This window comes from Pongo abelii, chromosome 19 (assembly GCF_028885655.2).
Source record: "Pongo abelii isolate AG06213 chromosome 19, NHGRI_mPonAbe1-v2.0_pri, whole genome shotgun sequence".
NCBI classification, from domain to species: Eukaryota; Metazoa; Chordata; class Mammalia; order Primates; family Hominidae; genus Pongo; species Pongo abelii.
In genome coordinates, this window is record NC_072004.2 from 93,468,693 (window position 1) to 93,493,186 (window position 24,494).

General features: G+C 42.7%; 1 protein-coding gene and 1 long non-coding RNA gene across 15 annotated transcripts in view; one reads left to right on the plus strand and one right to left on the minus strand.

Annotated features, from left to right (window-relative positions):
- Positions 1-24,494, plus strand: part of TNRC6C (trinucleotide repeat containing adaptor 6C) — a 150,204-nt gene that overhangs the window by 78,815 nt on the left and 46,895 nt on the right. For 12 of the 14 annotated variants that reach the window (XM_054535782.2, XM_024234662.3, XM_054535784.2 and 9 more), the window contains one exon: positions 10,719-13,328. In XM_054535782.2, the coding sequence (XP_054391757.2) occupies positions 10,719-13,328 (2,610 nt within the window). The remainder of the gene's footprint in view (positions 1-10,718; positions 13,329-24,494) is intronic. The other 2 variants (XM_054535788.2, XM_054535781.2) reach the window with 1 other exon arrangement.
- LOC129051127 (uncharacterized) lies at positions 5,799-17,594 on the minus strand. The gene is made up of 3 exons (XR_008515210.2): positions 17,381-17,594; positions 16,073-16,102; positions 5,799-5,938 (listed from the first exon to the last, which is right to left on the minus strand). It is a non-coding gene; the product is annotated as an uncharacterized LOC129051127 (long non-coding RNA).

Consider the following 24,494-nt stretch of genomic DNA (forward strand, 5'->3'; position numbering starts at 1 on the left):
ATTTTCTAAATCTTGGGATAAAATTTTAATCATAAGCCATGAAAAGAAAGACTGACAAGTTTGAGTGTATAAAAATTTAAAAGTTTTGTACACAAATATGAATAAAATCTGAGAGGACATGTTTACAGTGTAAATAGCAAAAGGTAAATATCTCAAAAATACCAAGTGTTCCTACAAATCAAAAGAAAAACAGTCCAATAGAAGAATGGGCAAAGAATGTGAACAGGAAGATCATAGAACTACCACAAATGGGTCCTAAAGTATGTTGAAAGTATTCCCGTGTGGCTGGGTGCGGTGGCTCACACCTGTAATCCCAGCACTTTGGGAGGCCGAGGCAGGTGGGTCACAAGTTCAGGAGATTGAGACCATCCTGGCTAACATGGTGAAACCCCGTCTCTACTAAAAAAAAAAAATACAAAAAATTAGCCGGGTGTGGTGGTGGGCGCCTGTAGTCCCAGCTACTCGGGAGGCTGAGGCAGGAGAATGGCATGAACCCGGGAGGCGGAGCTTGCAATGAGCTGAGATGGCGCCACTGCACTCCAGCCTGGGCGACAGAGCGAGACTCTGTCAAAAAAAAAAAAAAAAGTATTTCCTTGTAATCAGGGAAAAGATAAATGGAAACAGCATTGATAGATCACTTTTCACTTACCAAATTGTCAAAACTTTAAATCTTGTTAATATTCCTCTATTATAATAACACAGTACTATGGATTGAGTGCTTATCATTTGCAAGATCCAATTGCTTTACACATATTAACTCATTTAATCTTCTCAAGACCCTGTAACCACCGCAGGCGATCAGCGAGAGTGTGGGGAAAGGCGACGCTGGTGTGCTGTTGGTCGGAATGTAAGGAGGCATGTGGCAGGATATATCAAAATGTTGGGTAATATGATGTAGCTGTTCAGATACAGGGATACATCCTGCAGACACCTAGAGCGCAGCTCTTTACTGACGACTGAATGCTCTGCATTTGTCCTCTGCCCAGTGGCATGAATTAATGACAGGCAAGTTGGAACGTGTCGAGAGGCAGTAGGGACAAAAACAGAGTTGACTGTATTCTTTACAGAACAGGCACAGGTGTAGATAGCATTAGTCTTCCAGTGACCAGCAATCTCACTTCATCCTGTGATGATAAAGAGCAGCCTGTGTTTGAGAACCAGGTGAACTTTTGCTAGGCTGCAGGTCCCCACAGAACAGCAATTTCAAATCTTGCCCCCTCACTCCCTACCTCTTATCAGGTCAGCCATCCCCTCTGTTCTTGGTGTCAGCTTCTTGCTGTCACCCACGTTGGCCCGGGCATTGGGCAGAAGCTTCATTGGTTTTGTAGCATTGTTGATGTCAACAAGTATCCCATTTTAGAAGGTAACCAAGACTTCTAATAACTTGCATGCAAAAATAAGTCCTAGATGCTTTTAATATTCGATAATGCTGATGTTGAAGTGAAATTCAGTCAAGTGAAACCAATTTTGTAATGGGCTGACAATTCTAAATGGAGCTTTCCAGCATCCAGCTGACCCTCCTGCCCGTGGTTAATGCTGTGACTGTTCTCAGGCAGCATCCTGTGGCTGCCATCCCTCATGGGAAACACAGGCTTGCACACAAGGGCATCCAGAGCAGACAGGGCAATAAAGGCCTAGAAATGCCCCCTAAGGACTGGGAGAACAACAGAGGGGAGCCTACAACAAGCCCGAGAGGAGGAGGGCCTGGGGGCATTTCAGCTGTCAAAGGGCTGTCCTGAGAGCCCGCTGCCCCTGGGCAGCCCCAGAGGACAGAGGTGGAACAAGAGTGGTGGAAATATAGGGTGGTGGGCAGGGTTTTCAGATTTCTGGAAGAACTTTTATTCCTTCCCCCTTCACTGGCAGTAGCCAAGGAGAGACAGTCAGTTATTGCCAATGGTGGAAGGGCTTTTGCGAGACAGATAGGCCAGGGTGCCTCCCAGCCCTGGTTCCAGGTCCTCTTTAGATAAAGACTGTTACCAGCAAATGAAACATTGGCCTTCTCAGAAAATAATACAGGGGAAAGTAGATTTGTAAATTCATGTATTGATTTGGATGGGAGTATATTTAGCCAAATAGCAACAGATCTTAACTGGGAAGATGAGTATTAGTAAGTACAGTGATTTCCAGAGATTCCAAAGAATGCCACCTGATCATGTCAGGTTCAGTGCAGATCATGTTTTTGCAAGTCTGCAGGATAGCTCCAGCTTGAAACACTTGAGAGCTTTTATCTTTAAAAAATAATACTACTAACTTCTTGTGCCAAAGGCAGAACAATGTATTGTTTTGGCGGCTGCTTTGTACATTTATAAACAGAGGCTTTGATTAATATACGGCAGTGTTTGCTACTTAGATCTTTTTTAGATAGAGGCAGGAAAGTAATTAAGAAGCTGGACACTTGCCAGTTTACATATGGGGCTCATTTAGAATATTCCAGCTAGTGTTGGCATGCCAAATGTTTAGGAGTTGTTTAGAAAAAGAGAGAAAGAAGGAGCGGAAAACAAAGGCAGGATGCGAGAGCCGCAGTTGATTCGCCTGCAGCCAATAGGCAAAATGCCGTTATTCTTCTGGCTGACTTTCAAAACACAGAAGAAAAGTGGCTGTGATGCTAATTGTAACTCGGTCCTGAAGTGAAAATGTTTGTGACAATCAAAAGAATTTAAAGAGGAAGGAAGATCGGTTTAGTGTCAGCTGCAATTAGATAATCAAAGCTGTAAAATCCCATCCGTCCATGCCTCCACCCCTAGTTGAAGGGGGATGATTCGGGTGCCTCCTGGAGTAGAAAGGGCATTGCCCAGCCCTGCCCGGCTTGCGGCCGCGGGCGCCCGCGGGTGGCCCGGACGCAGGCTGGCCCCAGGAGCTTCCTGGCAGCTCCCTGGCAGCTCTACAGGAGGCGGCTCTCGCTGTACCCAGCCGACATGTTGTAGCGAGAGGCCAGGCGAGCCTAGATGCAGGCGTAGAGGCAGCTGTGCACGCGAGGTGGCGTCTCCTAGGAGGGTTGGGCGGCACCGTCTGCAGGTATTTCCTCACCCGTCAGCCCTTCGTAGAGCAGGAGAAACGGAACAAACACGGAACAAATAGTGGCTGCTTCTCGCCAGTCCGTTTGTGACATAACATTCCAGCGTGTGAGTGGTAGCTCGGCGTCCCTAAGCTCTTGGCTGCAATTCAGATTGGATAAAATGGCGTCTTGGAAAAGAGTTGCTTGCTAAAGATCTGCCGCACTGAGCAGAGACTTACCCATGGCTTTCCCTACTGTGGTTTCTCTCTGCTGGGCTGGCACGGGCAGGCCTTCCCAAATTAGGAAGCAAGCCTCCTTTCCCCCCAGTTTCCTTCTTTATTTAATAGACTCTTAACCTCGAGGAAGCAATCTCATTTTACTGCCGTTTTGAAGAAAAACACAAGGCAACAAACTTATTCTTTTGGACACTATTTGTGTTTCCAATAAATCTTGTACTGTGTTCTGCATTTCATAATTCCTTGTATTTATAGTAGTTGACAGATGAAATGTTTAGGAGTCTGTCCAGCAATGGAATTTTGAATTCAAAGTACTTTCTCCCTGAGATCTTTACACCCAGTAAATGCAGTAGAGGGGGAGGCATCTTTGGTTTTCAAAAGCTGAAGGCTGTTGTAGCATTTATCCTGCCCCTGAAAACCAAGCAGCGAAGGATTTGTGGTATCAGTAAGCCTTAGTAAACATATACTGTCAACTGTTGAAAGCATTGCGAACTAGTTTTTATAATACATAATATGTTATTTCAGTTAAAAGGACTGTGATGATAAAGAATGAACGCATTTACTATTTGTTAGGGTTAGTACCAGTACAGCATTCTGCACACCTCTGAGTAAATCTTGTCCACACTTTCATATCTGATTAAATCTGATACCTAATTAAAATTTTGCTTACCATGGCTTTTGGAAGCTCTTCATTAAATACTTTTCCAGGAAAATTTTATCTTTATGTGCTAACATTTTGGAATTTAAAGACAAAGGAAAGCTTTTCTCTTTCAACCATGCTATTATGTAATCCTTTTTAATTTAATCACTTAAGACAGTTATGTTGCTTAGATTTTTATAGACACCTATTTATAGACTGTGTAAACCACTTAACAGCAGAAGAAAAGAAAATTTAACATTATACATGAGCTTCATTTCTTTTTTCTTTTTAAGGCTTTTTTTAGGGGAAAAATTATTTGATAATAGAATGTTGTGGTGGGAAGAGCACTAGATTGTATTCTGAAAACCCAGATTTCAGTTCATTCCTTACTGCTTATTAGTTACAAACCCCGGCCACTTGGCCTCTCTGAGCCTGTTTCTTCATCTGTAAAACTGACATTGTTTGTAAGGTTCAGTTAAGCTGATGTGTATGGAAATACTTCAGACTCCGAAGTGGTATAAAGTATGTGATGTCTTGGTTCATTTCAGAGTTTTCATTCATTTCAAAATGGCTGCTCTTAAAATTCAATCATTTCACAGATTTTTTTTTTTTTTAACGAAGTTTAACCTTTTAGACTACATTTTCATTTTTGGACTAAATCCTGGTATTCTGATTAAAAGAATATGTGGTGCTGGTGGTGATGATGATGGTGCTATTGGTGATGGTGATGATGGAGTTGGTGATGATGGTGGAGATAACAGTGATGGTGGTGGTGATCACGGTGGTGGTGCTGGTGATGACGGTGTTGGTGATGGTGGTAACAATGGTGATGGTGGTGGTGGTGATGATGAGGAAGAGGAGACATTCAGAGATTTGATAGAACTAAAAGCATATTTTAATTAGCTCAGTATGCAATACAGTCCTCGGTTTGGGGGTTTTGTATTTATAATTTTCAGAGAGATCCCTAAGCCTACCCTTCAAAAAAGAGCTTATAAGTAGTAGGTACTTTTCTCTGTCTCCATGAACCTGCACTGAATTTTCAGTAAAATTAATTTGTGAAGAGCCAGATCATTTGATGAGATGGAAGAACCAAGAAGTAAGGAACAAGAGAGCAGCTAAAGTATGGAAAAAAAGGAAAAAAGAATAGCAGTATGCTCATAATGGTAGCCAAACATGGAATGTCAGCAGCTGCAGCCTGAAACTTCAGTGGGCTGGGCTGGGCTGGGCTGGGCACACTCCCTGCTTCTCTCCTGTGACAGAAGATGTACCAGGCCACAGCATGGCCCCGAGGCTGCAGCCTATCCCAAGAAGCACAAGGAGGCTATAGAGGTGGGAGAAAAGAGATGGTTGGTTGGTTGATTGGTTCCTTCTTAAGTAAAATAGCATTGTTCCAAATTGACTTCTGTAGTAAAACATATTTTTTATAATTTTTTTTATTTTTGTGGGTACATAGAAGGTATATATATTTATGGGTTACATGAGATATTTTGATACAGGCATGCAATGTGTAATAATCACATCAGGATAGATGGGGTATCAGTCATCTCAAGTATTTATCCATTGTGTTACAAAGAATCCTATTATACTCTTTTATGTATTTTTAAATGGACAGTGAAATTATTTTTAGCTATGGTAGGCCTGTTACGCTAGTAATTACTAGGTCTTATTTATTCTTTCTAATTATTTTTTGTACCCATTAACCCATCTCCACTTCTCCCCACCCCTCACTCTCCCACTACCCTTCCTAGCCTCTATCTTTGTAAGTTCAATTATGTTCATTTTTAACTCCCACAAATAAGTGAGAACATGCAAAGCTTGTCTTCCTGTGCCTGGCTTATTTTAATTAACCTAGTGACCTCCAGTTCCATCCATGTTGTTGCAAATGACAGGATCTTATTCTTTTTATGGCTGAACAGTATTCCATTGTGTATATATGCCATATTTTCTTTATTCATCCGTTTATGGACACATAGGTTGCTTCCAAATCTTGGTTGTTGTGAGTAGTGCTGCAGCAAACATCGAAGCTCTCTCTTCAATATACGGCTCTCCTTTCTTTTGGGTATATACCTAGGAGTGAGGTAGTATAACTTATTATCAAACCCTATCTATGTTTTCAACATAGATTCATAGTCTCAGTTGTAATTTTTTCTAACTAAAAAAGATTTTGAGCTGTCAGTTCCTCTTGAACTAACTTTTCTGAATAGATAACCCAGTATTTTTGCAAATAACTTCAGTTAAGTTGGTTGCTAGTCAACATGGCAACCTAAGCTTAATCTTAACTTTACCTTCAAGACTGAAAATTTAAGCATCATTTATATTACTAGCAAACTGCTTTCAGGTATTGATAAGAATTACTCATTCATTCATTCATTCAGTGTATGTTTATTTACTGCTTCTTCTCTGTCAGATACGCTGCTGAACACTGGCAGTAAAAATAGGGCCAAAATAGGCACCCCTTGCCTTCATGGTGTTTACAGCCTACAGGGAGAACCAGCCAGTCACACGATGACTCACGCTAGAATGTGTGCTCCATGAGAGAAAGAAGTCGTTCATCTCGTTTATGGCTGTGTGCCCAGCACAGTAGCTGCATATAAGAGGCACTCAATAATAGTTATTGTTTCAATTGAGTTGGCAAGCTCCGGGCCCATGAGCCACATCTGGCCCATCACCTATTTTTGGAAATAAAGTTTTGTTGGCACACAGCCACAGCAGCAGAATTGAGTAGTTGTGACAGAGACTATATGGCCCACAAAGCCTAAAGCATTTTGGCTATTAGGCTCTTTACAGAAATTGTTTGCCACCCTGGTTGGTCTAAGTGACTTGAAAGGAAGACTGTTACAATGAATGTATGAGGGAGTCCTAACTAGGGAACAAAAACGTCCCAAATTAAATGTCCATGGATTTGAGATAGGAAAAAAGAATAGACATTGAGCCCAGGCAGGGGATGGCACCTTTAACAGCCCTATCTTTGGGAGGGTAGGACACAGATGGCACCTCGAGGAACTGTCTGGAGCACAGAGCAAGAGAAAGAATGATATGAATGGCCTCAAAAGAGACCCAACCATTGGTGAGCCACTGGGCATTCATTTGGAAAAGAGCACTGTATGCAGTGTTGAGCACATTATTGGGGGCGGGATGGCAGGGGGCATGGGAAGAGACCTGTTGGAAAGTTATTTACAGTAATCCAGTCAAGACATGAGGGTGCTTGGAATAGGGGCAGTCAGAGGGAAGTTTTATTTCTTGTTTTAATGGAAAAGGTTCTAGAAATACCCAGTATGTAAACTCAACAGGCATGACTTCATCCTTATGGCATCCTATATGTCCATCCTTATGGCACTTCAGCTATTGGGGATGGATATTGGCCTTTGTAGAAGTGACTTTGCTTCCTGCCAGTATTGCCCCATCGGTGGTTATTTTGATGTGGCGCAGTTGAGATCTACACCTCAAAGCCTGGGAAGGTCTGAGTAGGCAGCGTCATTGTAGTGGAACTGGTTCCCTCAGAAGACGGACGTGCTTGTTCAAAGCAGTCTGGGCTGTACAAGTGCAGCTGATTGGTGACTTCAGCTAGAACTCACATTGTAGCACTATGCATTTATGGTTTTGTTTGCCCAGGAAGCATATATTGTTTGCCTATACGTGGCAAAAGCATTTTGAATGGAAAACTAAAAAGATACTTGCCATGCTCTCAAGGAACTCACCTTCAGAAATTAGACACTTAATTCAGGGATCAGATGGGTTTTTAATCAGACTGCTCTGCTGCCTGATTCGTATCACATTTAAACATAAAAATTAAAAATTTTGAAAATATTTTTTCAATAGAAGAAAGTATACAGAAAATAATATAACTGTATTCACAATAGAGAGTTAACATAATATCATGCCATATTTGCTTCAGGGCTCTCTATTTTAAAAATGTTATAGGTATCACTCTCCAACCCCATTCTGGTCCCCATCCCACCCCCAGAGGGAACCACAATTCAAAAATTGTAGTGTTCCGTCACTTTCATCTACACTATGACATTAAAGTGCATTTCTTGATTATTAATGAGGTTGATTATTGTTTCATATGTTAATGGCTTATGAGTTTTCTCTTTTCTAAATTGCCTGTTCCTATCCTTTTCCCATTTCTGGTTGGGTTGTTGGCCTCTTTCTTACTGATATGTAGGATTCTTTTTTTTTTTTTTTTTTTTTTTTGAGATGGAGTCTCACTGTGTTGCCCAGGCTGGAGTGCAGTGGCACAATCTCGGCCCACTGCAACCTCCACCTCCCGGGTTCAAGTGATTCTCCTGCCTCAACCTCCCAAGTAGCTGGAACTACAGGCGTGCACCACCACACCCGGCTAATTTTTGTGTAAGTAGAGACGAGGTTTCACCATGTTGGCCAGGCTGGTCTCGAACTCCTGACCTCAGGTGATCCACCTGCCTCGGCCTCCCAAAGTGCTGGGATTACAAGGCGAGAGCCACTGCACCTGGCCGGGAATTCTTTAATCTGATAACCATACATTATCTGTTGTATCTTCTCCCTGCCTGTGGCTTGTTTTTTTAGCTTTCATTATATGATATCTTTTGTTATATAGATGTTTTTAATATTAGCATAGTCAAATTTACCACCTGTTTATGTCTTATGTATTTCATGTCTCCTATAAGAAGATACAGTGTCCAAGGTCACAGAGATGGTCTCCTTTGTTTCCTTAATAAGCTTTAAGAAGTTTTGCTTTTCCTAATTCGATCTTTACTTTATCTAGAATGTATACAATATAAGGGATCTACTTTCATTTCATGTGGCTAGACAGTTGTCCAACAGCATTTATTAGCCACCAGCTTATAATGCTGTCCTTCTTTCAAACGTGTCATATAACTGAGTATGAACCTGTCAAATTGGGGGCTGAGCAATCCTCAAGTCCTCAAAGTAGACGGTTAACAAAGGGCAGATCATTTTACAGTGTGACTGTTGTGGAATGGAACCAATAATACTGTGTATTCGAATGGCACCTCACATACGGAAAAGAATGCATTGGTCAGCCAGGTTGCTAACCCCCTGCTTTCTGGGTGTGGGTTGCAGTGAGTGCTGTCCTAGTCAAGAGGCAGCCTGCCTTATGGCACAACCTGTCCTTGAGGGAACCCAAACTGATGGTAAAATGAAATGTGGTAATATTTGCTGGCAACAAGCCATAATCTCTGTGTGTTAATTTGGTCTTATTTTCTGTGTTAAATAAGGAATGGCTCATTTATCTCTTTAGTTAGTTATTATATTAGATAGTTTTTAGAGTATGTGTGAAACCAAATTGTCATAAACCAGGGTTATAGAGCCAACCCCTAATATTTGGCAGTGAAAAGAACCTAGTCATTTTATAACAGTTTCAACATTTAAAGTTTTCTGTTGCCTGTCTTCATTTTTCCTTTGTAGTTTTCACCGGAATTACGTACCTACTTTGAAATCACCTGGAGCATAATTCTAAAATCATTACATTGCTCTTAAATCAGGCAATAAAAATCTCTTTTAGGTTGATACTAGCTTTAGTATGGTCTTTCTAATGATAATTTTTTTGTACACTTCCTTTTTTTCCTTTAGTTCCATCAAACTTTAAAAGAGAATTTATTTGGGAAATTCATGTTTTAACTGTCCATAAGATTTTTCTTGTTAAAATAAATTTGAAGAGAACATAATTAAAATGTTTTAAAAGAGAAGAAAATATTTTATTGCAGTTTATTTGAATATTGTAGTATTTAGAGAAACTCACCAAGGATTTCTAAATCACATATGTGAGTTTGTTGTATATTTAGGTTAAATTATTTTTTTAACATTTCTTTTACTTTATTTTTTAGTGATACATACTTGGAATAAAGTCTGCCAAAAAGTTGATTGGAATATAAGTTTGACTGCGATGTTGGAAATACTCAAATAATTATTAAAGTCATGGGAAATAAAATGCAGATCCAAACAGGGGATTCTTTAAAAGGACCTGAAGAGTTAAATACTATAAGAAGATGGCATGTAAAGTTATTCTAGGGATCTCCAAAGAAAAGGCTCTAAAGAAATAGAAAACAAGGATTGAGAGAATCTTTAGAGATCCAAAAAGATAGCACTTGGGGGGCTGAGATTCTTTTTCCTTCTTTTTCTTCTTTTTTCTTTTTTTAGTGATGTCCTTGAGCTACAGATTTTTTTTTTTATTATGAATGTGCAGGAGACAGTGATAAACCAAATTGCAGATAAGATCAGATAAAGTAGTATACAGCTAATTAAACATTTCTAATCCTTAGTATTTTTGATAACATAAGATAGCATTGTCTCATATGTCTTTTCTCTCTTTCCTTGCATCACCACTTCCCCCACCCCAAATATTGGTTTTGTTATGATTCTGCAATGCAATTTACAATTTTTTTCTACTGAAAGCCATGTTTCGCCTCTATATAATACTGTAATCTAATTAGAGGTCTTAAAGAGAACTACAAGTTTTATTCAAAACTCCACGTGAACTTGCTGTCATTGCCAGCGTTTCTCAGTCTCTGTATTTATAGGAGTTGAAAAGTCACTTATCTTTCAAAGCTGCCTTTACTACAGATGCTTTCAGAGATGCTGATGTGCTAACGTGCATTGTGAGTATTCTCCAGGGGGAATAATAGTACAGTGTAGTGGTAAGAATTGATATAATTTTAAAAACATTAACGCTTTTTAAAATGGGATCTATTAAGAAGACAAATAGCTTTTTTCTTTAAGTCATTTTTTGGTGTTTGTCATTCAGATTTGAAGACTTGAAATAAAGGGCTTCCCCAAAGACTAGTTAACAGTTGATTCATTGACAAATGAGTAGAAAATCTAATTTCGAATTTTGTTTCATCTTTTTCAGATCTCAGTCATAGTGGATTGGCAGATCATTATGAAAATTCCCACTGGGGACAACAGCCTACTTACAGAAGCGAAGCCAACTGCAGCTGGGATAAAGTGATAATAGATAGGACTGACAAGGAGGCGTGGCCTTCCATCACAGGAACAGAGACTGAATCTGCCTCAGAATGTACTACAGACACTGACTCTGCCTCCAACTGTGGCTCAGAGAACAGTAGCATGGCTACAGGGAGTGCCCAGGGCAACTTCACTGGACATACCAAGAAGACAAATGGCAATAATGGCACCAATGGCGCACTCGTCCAAAGCCCTTCTAATCAGAGTGCCCTTGGAGCAGGGGGAGCGAACAGTAATGGAAGTGCGGCCAGAGTGTGGGGTGTAGCCACAGGCTCCAGCTCTGGCCTGGCTCACTGCTCTATCAGTGGTGGGGATGGAAAAATGGACACTATGATTGGAGATGGGAGAAGTCAGAATTGCTGGGGTGCTTCCAACTCCAATGCTGGCATTAATCTTAACCTTAATCCTAATGCCAACCCAGCTGCCTGGCCTGTACTTGGACATGAAGGAACCGTGGCGACAGGCAACCCTTCCAGTATTTGCAGTCCAGTCAGTGCCATAGGTCAAAATATGGGCAACCAGAACGGGAACCCAACAGGCACTTTAGGTGCTTGGGGAAACTTGCTGCCGCAAGAGAGCACAGAACCACAAACGTCCACTTCTCAGAATGTGTCTTTCAGCGCACAACCTCAGAACCTTAACACTGATGGACCAAATAACACTAACCCCATGAACTCTTCACCCAACCCTATCAATGCAATGCAGACAAATGGACTGCCAAACTGGGGCATGGCTGTTGGTATGGGGGCCATCATCCCGCCCCACCTGCAAGGCCTTCCTGGTGCTAATGGATCATCAGTTTCTCAAGTCAGTGGGGGCAGTGCTGAAGGAATAAGCAATTCTGTGTGGGGACTGTCCCCAGGTAACCCTGCCACAGGAAATAGCAATTCTGGGTTCAGTCAGGGGAATGGAGACACTGTGAACTCAGCATTAAGTGCTAAACAAAATGGATCCAGCAGTGCTGTGCAAAAGGAAGGAAGTGGAGGAAATGCTTGGGATTCAGGACCTCCTGCTGGTCCTGGAATACTCGCCTGGGGAAGGGGCAGTGGCAACAATGGCGTTGGTAATATCCATTCGGGAGCTTGGGGCCACCCCAGCCGAAGCACCTCTAATGGTGTGAATGGGGAATGGGGAAAGCCCCCAAACCAGCATTCCAACAGTGACATCAATGGGAAAGGATCAACAGGGTGGGAGAGTCCTAGTGTCACCAGCCAGAACCCTACCGTACAGCCTGGTGGTGAACACATGAACTCCTGGGCCAAAGCGGCATCTTCTGGAACTACAGCAAGTGAAGGAAGTAGTGATGGTTCTGGCAACCACAATGAAGGAAGCACTGGGAGGGATGGAACGGGAGAAGGCCGAAGGCGAGATAAAGGGATTATAGACCAAGGGCACATCCAGTTGCCAAGGAATGATCTTGACCCAAGAGTTCTGTCTAATACTGGTTGGGGACAGACTCCTGTAAAGCAAAACACTGCCTGGGAATTTGAAGAATCCCCTAGGTCTGAAAGGAAAAATGACAATGGGACAGAGGCCTGGGGTTGTGCAGCTACTCAGCCTTCAAACTCAGGGGGGAAGAACGATGGGTCCATCATGAACAGTACAAATACCTCTTCAGTATCTGGGTGGGTCAACGCGCCACCTGCCGCTGTGCCAGCAAACACAGGTTGGGGAGACAGCAACAACAAAGCGCCAAGTGGCCCGGGGGTTTGGGGGGACTCGATAAGCTCTACTGCTGTTAGTACTGCTGCTGCTGCCAAGAGTGGCCATGCTTGGAGTGGGGCCGCAAATCAGGAGGACAAGTCACCCACCTGGGGTGAGCCTCCAAAGCCCAAATCCCAACACTGGGGAGATGGACAAAGATCAAATCCAGCCTGGAGTGCAGGAGGGGGAGATTGGGCAGATTCGTCGTCTGTCCTTGGACACTTGGGGGATGGGAAAAAAAATGGATCTGGATGGGATGCTGACAGTAATAGGTCAGGGTCTGGTTGGAATGACACCACGAGATCTGGGAGCAGTGGCTGGGGCAACAGCACAAATACAAAGGCCAATCCAGGTACAAACTGGGGGGAGACTTTAAAACCTGGCCCCCAACAGAACTGGGCTAGCAAACCCCAAGACAACAATGTGAGTAACTGGGGAGGAGCTGCTTCTGTGAAACAGACAGGAACAGGGTGGATCGGGGGGCCGGTACCAGTCAAACAGAAGGACAGCAGTGAGGCAACTGGCTGGGAAGAACCCTCTCCACCGTCCATTCGCCGCAAAATGGAAATTGATGATGGTACCTCAGCTTGGGGGGACCCAAGCAACTATAACAATAAAACTGTAAACATGTGGGATAGAAACAACCCGGTCATCCAGAGCAGTACCACGACCAATACCACCACCACCACCACCACCACGAGCAACACCACACACAGGGTGGAGACGCCGCCACCACACCAGGCCAGTACTCAGCTGAATCGATCACCGTTGCTCGGTCCAGGTAGGAAAGGTATTTCATGTTTCTTTACAAGTAAAAAAAAAAAAAATAGCTTATTCTCATTATATATTCATGAATACTCCGAGTAGTGTTTTTTATAGCAAATAGCATTAAAATAATTTAAGTTCCCTATCACCCTGCAATATCGTATCTAAAGGTTATCCAGTGAGAGCAAAGCAGGATCCTCTGGTGGTTTTCTATTCAAGAAAAAAATATATTAAGCACACTCAGTAGAACATCAAGCGAATGTTTTGGTGGTGGCAGTGGTGGCCTGGGGTGGAGACGATGGATTTGAAAGCAGTGACAGTGCATGATTCCAAGATTTCGTAACCATTTGGCTGCAGGAGCAAAGAAGATAGGAGAGACATGGTTCAGAACTTGGGCAAGTTGGCAGATGACTGTGTCAGTTCGCTGACATGCCCATGAGCACAGCAGGAGGCACAGAGCTCCATGTGTCCAGTGAGGACAATGAAAGGTCCCAGATATGGAAGACCAGTTCTCAGCCAGAGGGGCAAGGTCCAGAGTAGAGAGATTTTAAGGTGGCAAAGTCGTGAGCATGTTTCAGAGCTGTTAGAAAGGAACAAGTGGAGATGAGAATGAATGAAGAGGGAAGAGATCCCTGCGTCCAGCAGGACAAGGGCACTTCATCCATCTCGTGAAGCAAGGAGCAGGAAAGAGCGCTGCACAGGTGGGCCAGGCTGTCATGGCCAGAGGGCCAAGGCCACCTTCGGGAGTTCTTTTCTCTCTGCGAGTGTGAATACTAGCCCAGAGTGGAGGAGGGCTGGCTAGGAGCAGCAGCATGAGTAGAGGGGGAGCATGCATTAGCCCATGTAGAGGACAGGAACAGAGAACTGACTTGACTGGGGCCCCTGGAGGGTTGCTGGGCAATGTCAGGGCCCAGAGATCACCATACACAGTGAATTTATTGGGACCTGCCATGTACTAGGCTGTGCTCTAGTAGCTGGGGAAACTGCAGGAAGCAAAACAGTCAAAACCCTGCCATGGAGGGGTCTAGATCTAGTGAGGGTGGCAAACAACACATGAATTAAAGTGTACATGTAGTGTTGGGCAGTGATGGTGCAGGGAGGAAACAGTAAGCCCAGAAGGTCTGCATGTGGGGGGCCAGTGGAGTTGGGGAATCACCATCTTGTGTAGGGCAGCCTGGGCATTTGGGCACCTTTTTGGTTTTTGTCATAAGCGTTCAACAGGAGAATGTCCTGCTTGCTGCATTAATTCAATTATGACTGCCCTACAGGACCTCCCCTGGCCGACCAGCTGGGCCCTCCAGCCTCCTCGTAGACTTCTTGGTGGTTCACTTGTACCTCTCTGAGGCTGCCACATCAGGAGTCCTTTATGGATCCTCAAGACAGTTTTAGCCTCCAGCTAACACATCAGTGTTACTAAACCAGAGGTCAAAAATCGGTGGTCCATGGGCTGCACCTAGTCCCACAAATGTGCCTTTTTGGCCCACATTTTTTCTGTAAATTGGCATTTTTTTAATGCAAATGTTTTATATTAAATTCCAGATTTCTGGCTTCCTTTGGAAACCTGAAAAGTCTGACATTGGATTCACATGGCAGCAGTCAGTCAGAGCCACTTGCCTTCATAAGGGCCTGTGCATTTTCTGCATACTGTGTCATGTTGCCCTCCGACCCCTGATGGTTCCCAGCACTGAGGCTTTTGATCAGTAGCCACTGAGCATCATCAAGCTTGTGCTGCTGTTCTTACACTGGGCCTGTTTACGTTAACTGACTGGTTCCTTGGAGTACTTGAATTTGTGATTCCAATTTTTTACTAATATATGACTAATATTTCTAGGCCCTTACATTTTATAAAGTACTTGGGGGGATAAGGAGAAGCAGAAAGAAGGAAAATGAAGGGATTTGAAAAATAAGATTAGGTCGGGTGTGGTGGCTCATGCCTGTAATCCCAGTACTTTGGGAGGACAAGGCGGGCAGATCACCTGAGGTCAGGAGTTCGAGACCAACCTGACCAACAAGGTGAAGCCCTGTCTCTACTAAAAATACAAAATTAGCCGGGCATGGTGGCGCGCATGTCTCTAATCCCAGCTACTCAGGAGGTGGAGGCAGGAGAATCATTTGAACCCAGGAGGCGGAGGTTGCAGTGAGCTGAGATGGGGCCATTGCGCTCCCGCCTGGGCGACAGAGTGAAACTCTGTCTCAAAAAAAAAAACAAAAAAAGAAAAAGAAGATTATTCCTAAGTAAGGAATAGTCTAGTGGAATAGGCTAGTAATATCAAATTTAATAGAGTTTAATTAGCATTATAGTAAAGGTATGCAGAAAGTGATCTGAGAGCCCCCACCTGTAATCCCAGCTACTTGGGAGGCTGAGGTGGAAGGATGGCTTGAGCCCAGGAGTTCAAAGCCTGCCTAGGCAACATAATGAGACCCCATTTCTTTAAACAAAAAAAAAAGCTCCAGGAACAGAATTAATACAGTCATGCATCGCTTAACAATGTTGATACATTCTAAGAAATGGTCATCAGACAACTTCAGCATTGTGTTAACATTATAAAGTATAGTTACATGAACCTAGATGGCATAGCCTCCTACTCACCTAGGCTACATGGTACAGCCTGTTGCTCCTAGGCTACAAACCTGCATAGCATACTACTGTACTGAATACTGTAGGCAGTTGTAGGACGATGGTAAGTATTTATATATCTAAACATGGAAAGGGGACATTAAAATATGGTATAAAATATTAAAAATGGTGCACCTGTGTAGGGCACTTACCATGAGTGGAGCTTGCAGGACTGGAAGTGGCTGTGGGTGAGTCAGTGAGTTAGTGGTGAGTGAATGTGAAGGCTTGGGACACTACTGCAGACTACGCACACCACTGCAGACTACTGTACACTACTGGAGACTACTGCAGAGTACTGTACACTACTGTACACCACTGCAGACCACTGTACACCACTGCAGACTACTGTAGACTACTGTACACTACTGCAGACTACTGCACACCACTGCAGACTACTGTACACCACTGCAAAGTAGAGTTCACCACTGTATACCACTGCAGAGTACTGTACACTACTGTACACCACTGCAGACCACTGTACACCACTGCAGACTACTGTAGACTACTGTACACTACTGCAGACTACTGCAGACTACTGGAGACTACTGCAGAGTACTGTACACTACTGTACACCACTGCAGACTACTGTACACCACTGCAGACTACTGTATACTACTGTACACTACTGCAGACTACTGCACACCACTGCAGACCACTGCACACCACTGCAGACTACTGTACACCACTGCAAAGTAGAGTTCACCACTGTATACCACTGCAGAGTACTGTACACTACTGTACACCACTGCAGACCACTGTACACCACTGCAGACTACTGTAGACTACTGTACACTACTGCAGACTACTGGAGACTACTGCAGAGTACTGTACACCACTGCAGACTACTGTATACTACTGTACACTACTGCAGACTACTGCACACCACTGCAGACTACTGTACACCACTGCAAAGTAGAGTTCACCACTGTATACCACTGCAGAGTACTGTACATCACTGCAGACTACTGCGCACCACTGGAGACTACTGCACACCACTGCAGACTACTGTACACTACTATACACAACTGCAGACTACTGCACACCACTGCAGACTACTGTAGACTACTGTACACCACTGCAGACTACTGTAGACTACTGTACGCCACTGCAAAGTAGAGTTCAGCACTGTACACCACTGCAGAGTACTGTACACCACTGCAGACTACTGCGCACCACTGCAGACTGCTGCACACCATTGCAGACTACTGTGCGCCACTGCAGACTACGGTAGACTACTGTACACCACTGCAAAGTAGAGTTCAGCACTGTACACCACTGCAGATTGCTGCGCACCACTGGAGACTACTGTAGACTTGGTGAACACTGTACACTTAGGCCACACTACATTTATTGAAAGATTAAAAGATACTTTCTTCAGTAACACTTAGCTTAAAACACACATCGTACAGCTTTACAAAAGTATTTTTTATATTCTTATTCTATGAGCTTTTTCTTTGTACCTTTTAAACTTTTTTGTTAACTAAGACACAAACGCACACGTTAGCCTAGGCCTACACAGGGCCGGGATCTTCAATATCACTGCTGTCCACCTCCACACGTTGTCCCATTGGAGATCCAATAACAGGAAGTACAGTAAAGACGTAAACTGGTAACATAGTCTTGTGTTAGCATCGTCAGTTGTGTGTGCTAGACCTTGCTGTGACTGGCCGCACAGTAGGTTTGTTTACATAAGCATCACCACAAACACGTGGGAATGCATTCCGCTGCATTATGATGGGTACAGCGCCACTAGGTGATGGGAGTTTTTCATCTCCATTATATATAGTCTTAGGGGACCATGGTCCTGTACGCAGTCAGTTGACCAAAACGTCATTATGCAGCCCATGACTATTTTAAATTGGCTTGCGTGTCACATCCACCCTTAGTGGATAGTCCCAATTTGAGTGCCAACTCCTGGAAGAGCTTGAGCTGCAGAGGGCCTTGTGCCTGGCACTGGAGTCCTGCAATAAATGTGGTCTGGCCATGGTTGGCAGTCACATATGGAGCATTTTTATGGATCACCTCATTGAATTTTTACAGCTCCTTCGCACTCATTTTACAAATGAGACCTAGGAGATTAAGTAGCTTTCCAAGGGTACATATGTGGGAGGGAGATGGTGAAATCTTAGATGTGTAATATATACTATGACCTGCTGACATTTCTAAAATATTACATCCATGACACCCTACAGAGGTTAGAACCACATTGCATTTGTTGGGGGATCTCTCCCCTTTGATACGTGATCCTTAGAAACTTTTGCTTTTAGAGACAGAGTCTTGCTGTGTTGCCCAGGCTGGTCTCAAACTCCTGGCCTTAAGCCGTCCTCTCACTTTGGCCTCCCAAAGTGTTGGGATCATAGGTGTGAGCCACCATGGCTGACCAGAAACTACTTTTTTTTTTTCTTGAGGCAGAGTCTCACTCTGTTGCCTGGGCTAGAGTGCAGTGACACTATCTCGTCTCACTGCAATCTCCACCTCCCGGGTTCAAGCGATTCTCCTGCCTCAGCCTCTCAAGTAGCTGGGATTACAGGCAAGCACCACCATGCCTGGCTAATTTTTGTATTTTTAGTAGAGATGGGGTTTCACCATGTTGGCCAGGCTGGTCTGGAACTCCTGACCTCAAGTGATCCACCCACCTCAGTCTCCCAAAGTGTTGGGATTACAGGCATGAACCACCATGGCCGGCCCAGAAACTACTTTTTTTTTTTTTTTTTTTTTTTTTTTTTTTGAGACAGAGTCTTGCTCTGTCACCCAGGCTGGAGTGCAGTGGCGCGATCTCAGCTCACTGCAAGCTCCGCCTCCCAGGTTCACGCCATTCTCCTGCCTCAGCCTCCCGAGTAGCTGGGACTACAGGTGCCCACCACCATGCTCGGCTAATTTTTTTTATATTTTTAGTAGAGACGGGGTTTCACCGTGTTAGCCAGGATGGTCTCGATCTCCTGACCTCGTGATCAGCCAGCCTCGACCCCGCAAAGTGCTGGGATTACAGGCGTGAGCCACCGCGCCTGGCCCAGAAACTACTTTTAACTGGTTTTTAGTAGCCAAAACATGGGAGCTTCACGCTGAGAAAGGCATTCTTGTTCAGTTAAAAGGGCCAAAATAATTCCCTTTTGTATGAAAAATATTTATAGATTTTTTAAAACAAATTGCACGTATTATCACCAAATATAAAGAAGAAAAATGTGCTGTAACTGCTACACCTTAACAGAGTGTTTCTGTAGTCTGTTCTCCCCTGCAATTCTTGCAGCCTGTGCATGCCTGTGCTCTTTGTAGTTGTAGCAATACTATAGGAGCAGTTGCAAATCTAGTTTTACCAATTAACAGAGACAAATAAAAAGTTACACAAATTTTTTTCCATGTGGAAGTGTGCTCACATGCTGAAAGTATGTTAAGTTTAGTATATTGCACAACATATGGGGTTATTTGTTCATTTTTTTCATTTATAACATTAATCTCTTTTTCTACCACTGGCGTAAAGTGGCTACACTGAGTATTATTCCTGCCCTGTATTACCTGTGATGTTTAACTCTCAGACATGAACTAAGCCTTCTTTTGCAGTGAGAGCAAAGTTCATCACCCTTAAGAATTACAAGTAATCATAGCCTTTCACTCTCCAAACTTGTTAGATCAAGCTATTATTTGAGCCTGTAGAAGTAACAGTTCCACACCAGTTCCCTTCATAGAGGTGACAGCATGCAGGAGTGGCATTACCCCCAGTGGCAGCCCCTTACCCTCCTCTCTGGGGACTGTGCCATCTGGGCAGTCAGGGTCAGCAAGGGCAGCAGCAGTCTTAGCACCTGCTGGGCCATGCTGTCCACTGGCTTGAATGCCTGCACAGCTTTCCGTAGCTACTGGGATTCCCAGACAAAAGCCTTCCACTTGTGACTACTTCATGAAGTTTCTGCTATTTTTAAAGTTGGTGTTTTTAGGTTTTATTCAGCATAGGTTGACCTATGCTGAATTTATAGAATTTTCACTTATGTCAGAGTTTGGGTTTTAAGTTGTTGATCATTACCACTTAAGGGTATTGATCTCTCCTATCTTATAAAATATGATTTCTGAATTACATTTTGTGTGTGTGTGTATTGTTTTAAAGGAATGAATGCTACAGTACAATCATTTTTGTCCTATGCTTGTTGATATTAATTAGTTTTCTGTGAGCCTGAGGAAAACTGGTAGTATTTTAGGAAATGCAGTATAGCTTCCTAAACTGGATTGTCTGGACCTGGTTCAGGTTCATTCTGGAGATAAAACAACAGTATTAGTCCAGAGAGATATCCCTGTGCCTGTCTTTTTATGAGAAATTGTAGGCTGCCTGAGAAGGGCTCCAGAGGCCGCACTTGACACAGGGTGTGAAGTTGTCTACACTGGCTCGCACACATCCTCCTCCTCAAACATTGCCTCAATTACTCAGTCTGTGGTGTGAGCCAGAATTGCAGGACCTGCTACCTTGCACTCTGCTGTGCATACGAAGCTATTAAGTCGTCATAAAATCAGTCTGCTGTTTTGCCAGTTAGTGGGATGTGGCAGAAAGGGAGAAAGTGCAAACATAGCATTTATGTGTGTTCTAAGGGAATGAAAGCAGATCCTAAAAATACTCAGCAACATGATTACCTCGCATATTCAGACATAAATATTCTGGGACACTTAAAAACCAACTTGCAGACACACAAGAGAACATTGAATATTAATTAATGAAACCATTTAATGAGTAACGGAGCCTCATAGTTGGCTCTGAATCTAACAATGAGATTGAAGAACTTCCAGGGATTTCATCTCTGAACTCAGATTTCACTGAAATGTGGATAATTTTAGAGTCAAATATGAAGGCCATTATACAGTTGATCCAAGCTAAACCAGTAGCAGTGGGGTAGTGACATCTTATTGTGTCTTCCAACTATGGCTAGAAGTAAAATATCATTACATATGCCAATCAGAAAACTGGCAGGGAGTATACTGCTAATACTGATCTTAGTCTAGAATTTGTTGTGTGTTCATTTTGCTGCCTATTTGCAGCTCTTCAGAGATGTATCTCAGCCATAGCAGGTATTCCACTGTGCTGGTCGTGACCACTGTGGGCTCCTACAAGTCGGCAAAGGCTCTAGCCAGAGGCACACTTTACTTTGCATGTGGGTACTTAATCTGGTGATATTTGCTTTAAAACTTAGTTTTCTGAAACAATTATCATCTTATAAAATATAAAAGCAGAGGTTATGTGCATTAATCATGGAAGAGGCATATCTCCAATTCACTAAACTAGGAAAAAATTAGATTTAGGAAGCTTCTACCTACGAAGATGAGACGTGTATTGTTTCTATAAGTCTCATTAGCAGCAGAAGCCAGAGAGCAGTGGCCTTCCTTCCAGACTCCTGTCCTAGGAAGTTTATCATTCTTTAGTATAAAAACTACACCAAAAGACGGTCACCTGCAGATGGAGTGAATCAGCAAGATCCTGTTACAGCTCAGCTGTTTTCACATAACTTCAGAAATAGATCCCATTGACCTCTGCAGCCAGAAGTAATTCTATTTTAAGCACTATGCAGTAGTTACTAAAAGAGGAATGATCTGAGTGATCCATGCTTTTTGTGGATGTGGGATTTTTCTTGGGTTTGGATTTGGCTGGGTTGTTTTTGCTTTCTTGTGTTTGAGGGGTTTGGTAAGTGGGGCTGGACTTGAGCAAGGACTGGGGAGTTGGGAGCCTGCTATGGAAGTAGGAAGAGATGATTCTTAGTGCAAGTCCATGGCGTGAGACATGTGAACCCCACATGCAAAGGCCTTAGCTTTAGGTACCTTCAATTCAAAATAGATAAATGATGAAGACAGTTGAAAATACAGTGTGAGGCCGGACACAGTGGCTCACGCCTGTAATCCCAGCACTTTGGGAGGCTGAGCCAGGTGGGTTGCTTGAACCCAGGAGTTTGAGAACAACCTGGGCAACCTAGTGAGACCCATGTCTCTACAAAAAATACAAAAATTAGCTGGACATAGTGGCACATGCCTCTAGTCCCAGCTACTCAGGAGGCTGAGGCAGGAGGATCACCAGAGCTCAGGGAGGTGAAGGCTGCAGTGAGCTGTGGTTGCACCACCACACTCCAGCCTGGACAACAGGAGACCCTGTCTCAAAAAAAAAAAAAAAGAAAAAGAAAATAGAGTGTGCCCCCCGCCACCGATAGCGGTAGGAAAGAGTTAGCACATTAAAATCTGTATTAGTGTCATGAAATCAAAACTATATAAGATGCTTTTCCTTTTCTAATACTTACTCCACGTGATGACTCAATAAGGCAGGCAGAAGAAGCTGTTCTGGGAAGTTACTGTGCAGCTCGACGCCCGTGGTCAGCTTCTAGAAAGGACCCCAAATCTGTAACCCTCAAACAGAGTCCCCTGACTTTGGAATGGAAGTGTAAAATGCCCACCACAAAGGCTTTCAGAAAAGTAGGATACTTTGCCATCTGACTATACTCTTGTATAATGGACAAACTCTTCTATATAAAGTTTCACTGTATAAAGACACATCTTGATTTCAGATAAGAAAGTTTTATTGATCTTGCAGCTATCAATTCTGCTCTGTTCCTCCATAAGCAGGTACCCAACCAGCCATCACAGCAAATTTACATTACGTTTAAAGGCCATTGGTATGAGTAAAAAATCTCATCTCATTAATATTTAGGTCAGTACCTTAAAAAGCCAAGCACATAGCAAGCACTCAATAAATGCCTGATCGATTGCATTTTTAATCCTTTATCTTTTTTTTTTTTTTTTTTTGAGACAGAGTCTCAACTCTGTCGCTCTCTCGCCCAGGCTGGAGTGCAGTGGAACAATCTCAGCTCACTGCAACCTCCACCTCCCAGGGTCAAGCAATTCTCGTGCCTCAGCCTCCTGAGTAGTGGGTACTACAGGTGTGTGCCACCATGTTGGCTAGGCTGGTCTCGAACTCCTGGCCTCAAGTGATCCACCTCAAGTGAGCCACCCTGCCTGGCCTAGTCCTTTATCATATACTCTTAATTAATTACAATTGGCCACTTTTTAACTAAACCTTTCCTCCCAAAAAGGACTGCCCATCACACTTAACAAAGCTATGTAAGTTGCATCTGTGGAACAAGCTAGAATTAATTTTTTATTTCATAGAGGAAAGAATTTCATCCACTGACTTAATTATCTGTAGTGCTTAAGATGTGATGTGCTTAACAAGTGAGAGAAAGATTCTCTGTTTCTTGGTCCTATTTCTTGGCCTTTTCTCCGTCTGCTGCTCATTTTTATACCCAGCTTCCAGGTGCACTCTATGTTTTCTCCATTCTGAAGGAAAGATGAAGAATGTATATTTTAAAATTGAACGAAAACTACATATCCTGGCTGTGTTTTATTATCCCCATCTCTGTTTGTTAATTTGAAGAAATTGAAGGGAAGTAACGATTCTAAGACCCCATAGTACAGAAATATCCTGCAAAAAGCAGTAGTATTTGAAGGATCATTTTTAAAAGTTTAATATCAGTATTTTAAATGTAAGAAATTTGTTCTACCTCATCAATTCTAACTTTAAAAGAATCCCTATAAATTATTAACAAAAAGATGCCAAATTCACTCTGATGATAAACACTTAACAGTGGAGATTATTTTAATTCTATGTACTTAAAATCATTTTCTGTGTGCTGAAAATACTTGTTTTGCATCAAAATTTTCTATTGCATTTCAGTTTTTAGCATCTCTTCTAGAACCTTTAGAGTGTCAGATGGTACATCCTAGTGTTTCTGTTAGGATGGCATTGTAGGTAAATTATAGTCTTGCCAGATTCAACTGAAAATGAAAATACTGGGCCAGGTGTGGTGGCAGGCATCTGTAATCTCAGCTACTCAGAAGCAGGAGGATCGCTTGAATCTGGGAGTTTGCGGCTGCAGTGCACTATGATCACACTTAAGAATAGCCACTGCACTTCAGCCTAGGCAACATAACAAGACCCCATCTCTATTAAATAAATATAAAAATGGAAATATTTGGTTTTTTAATTTTTTGAGTAAGCAATTGTTCTTCCATTTCTAAGATTTTGAAACATGATACTTGCAAGTCGTTTGCCTTCTCCATGAAAATACTCACTAGACATTTCTGCTGCCTTTAAGAGGAATTTAAAATTCTTTATAAAAATCAATGAACTATGCTTATAACAATCTTAGTATTTATCCTTAGTTTTGACTGAATTAAATCATTTGTAATACATATTGCCTCCTCAAAGAGATGGAGTTCTAGAGATGATAAATTCTAGGTGAGTTCATTATTTAATTACCTACAGTAAATTAGTATTTTTATAGCTAATTGGTCTTTAGCAACACATAAGTTATTTTAGCTTCCCAAAACCTTGATAATTTTTATTAGCTATGTTAACGTCTCTGATTTAATTTTGTCCTTTCAATTTGTAAAACTACTTCTCCCAATATATATTATTGTCTTTTGTGTAATTAAAGGTAATATTATAGTTAGCAATTGCCAGCGATAACTGGTTAGGGCTAACTCCCCTGTTATTGGTAACTATTTGCATAATATATTCCTCAGCATAGAGCTTGTAATTTAAAATGATTTCTAGGT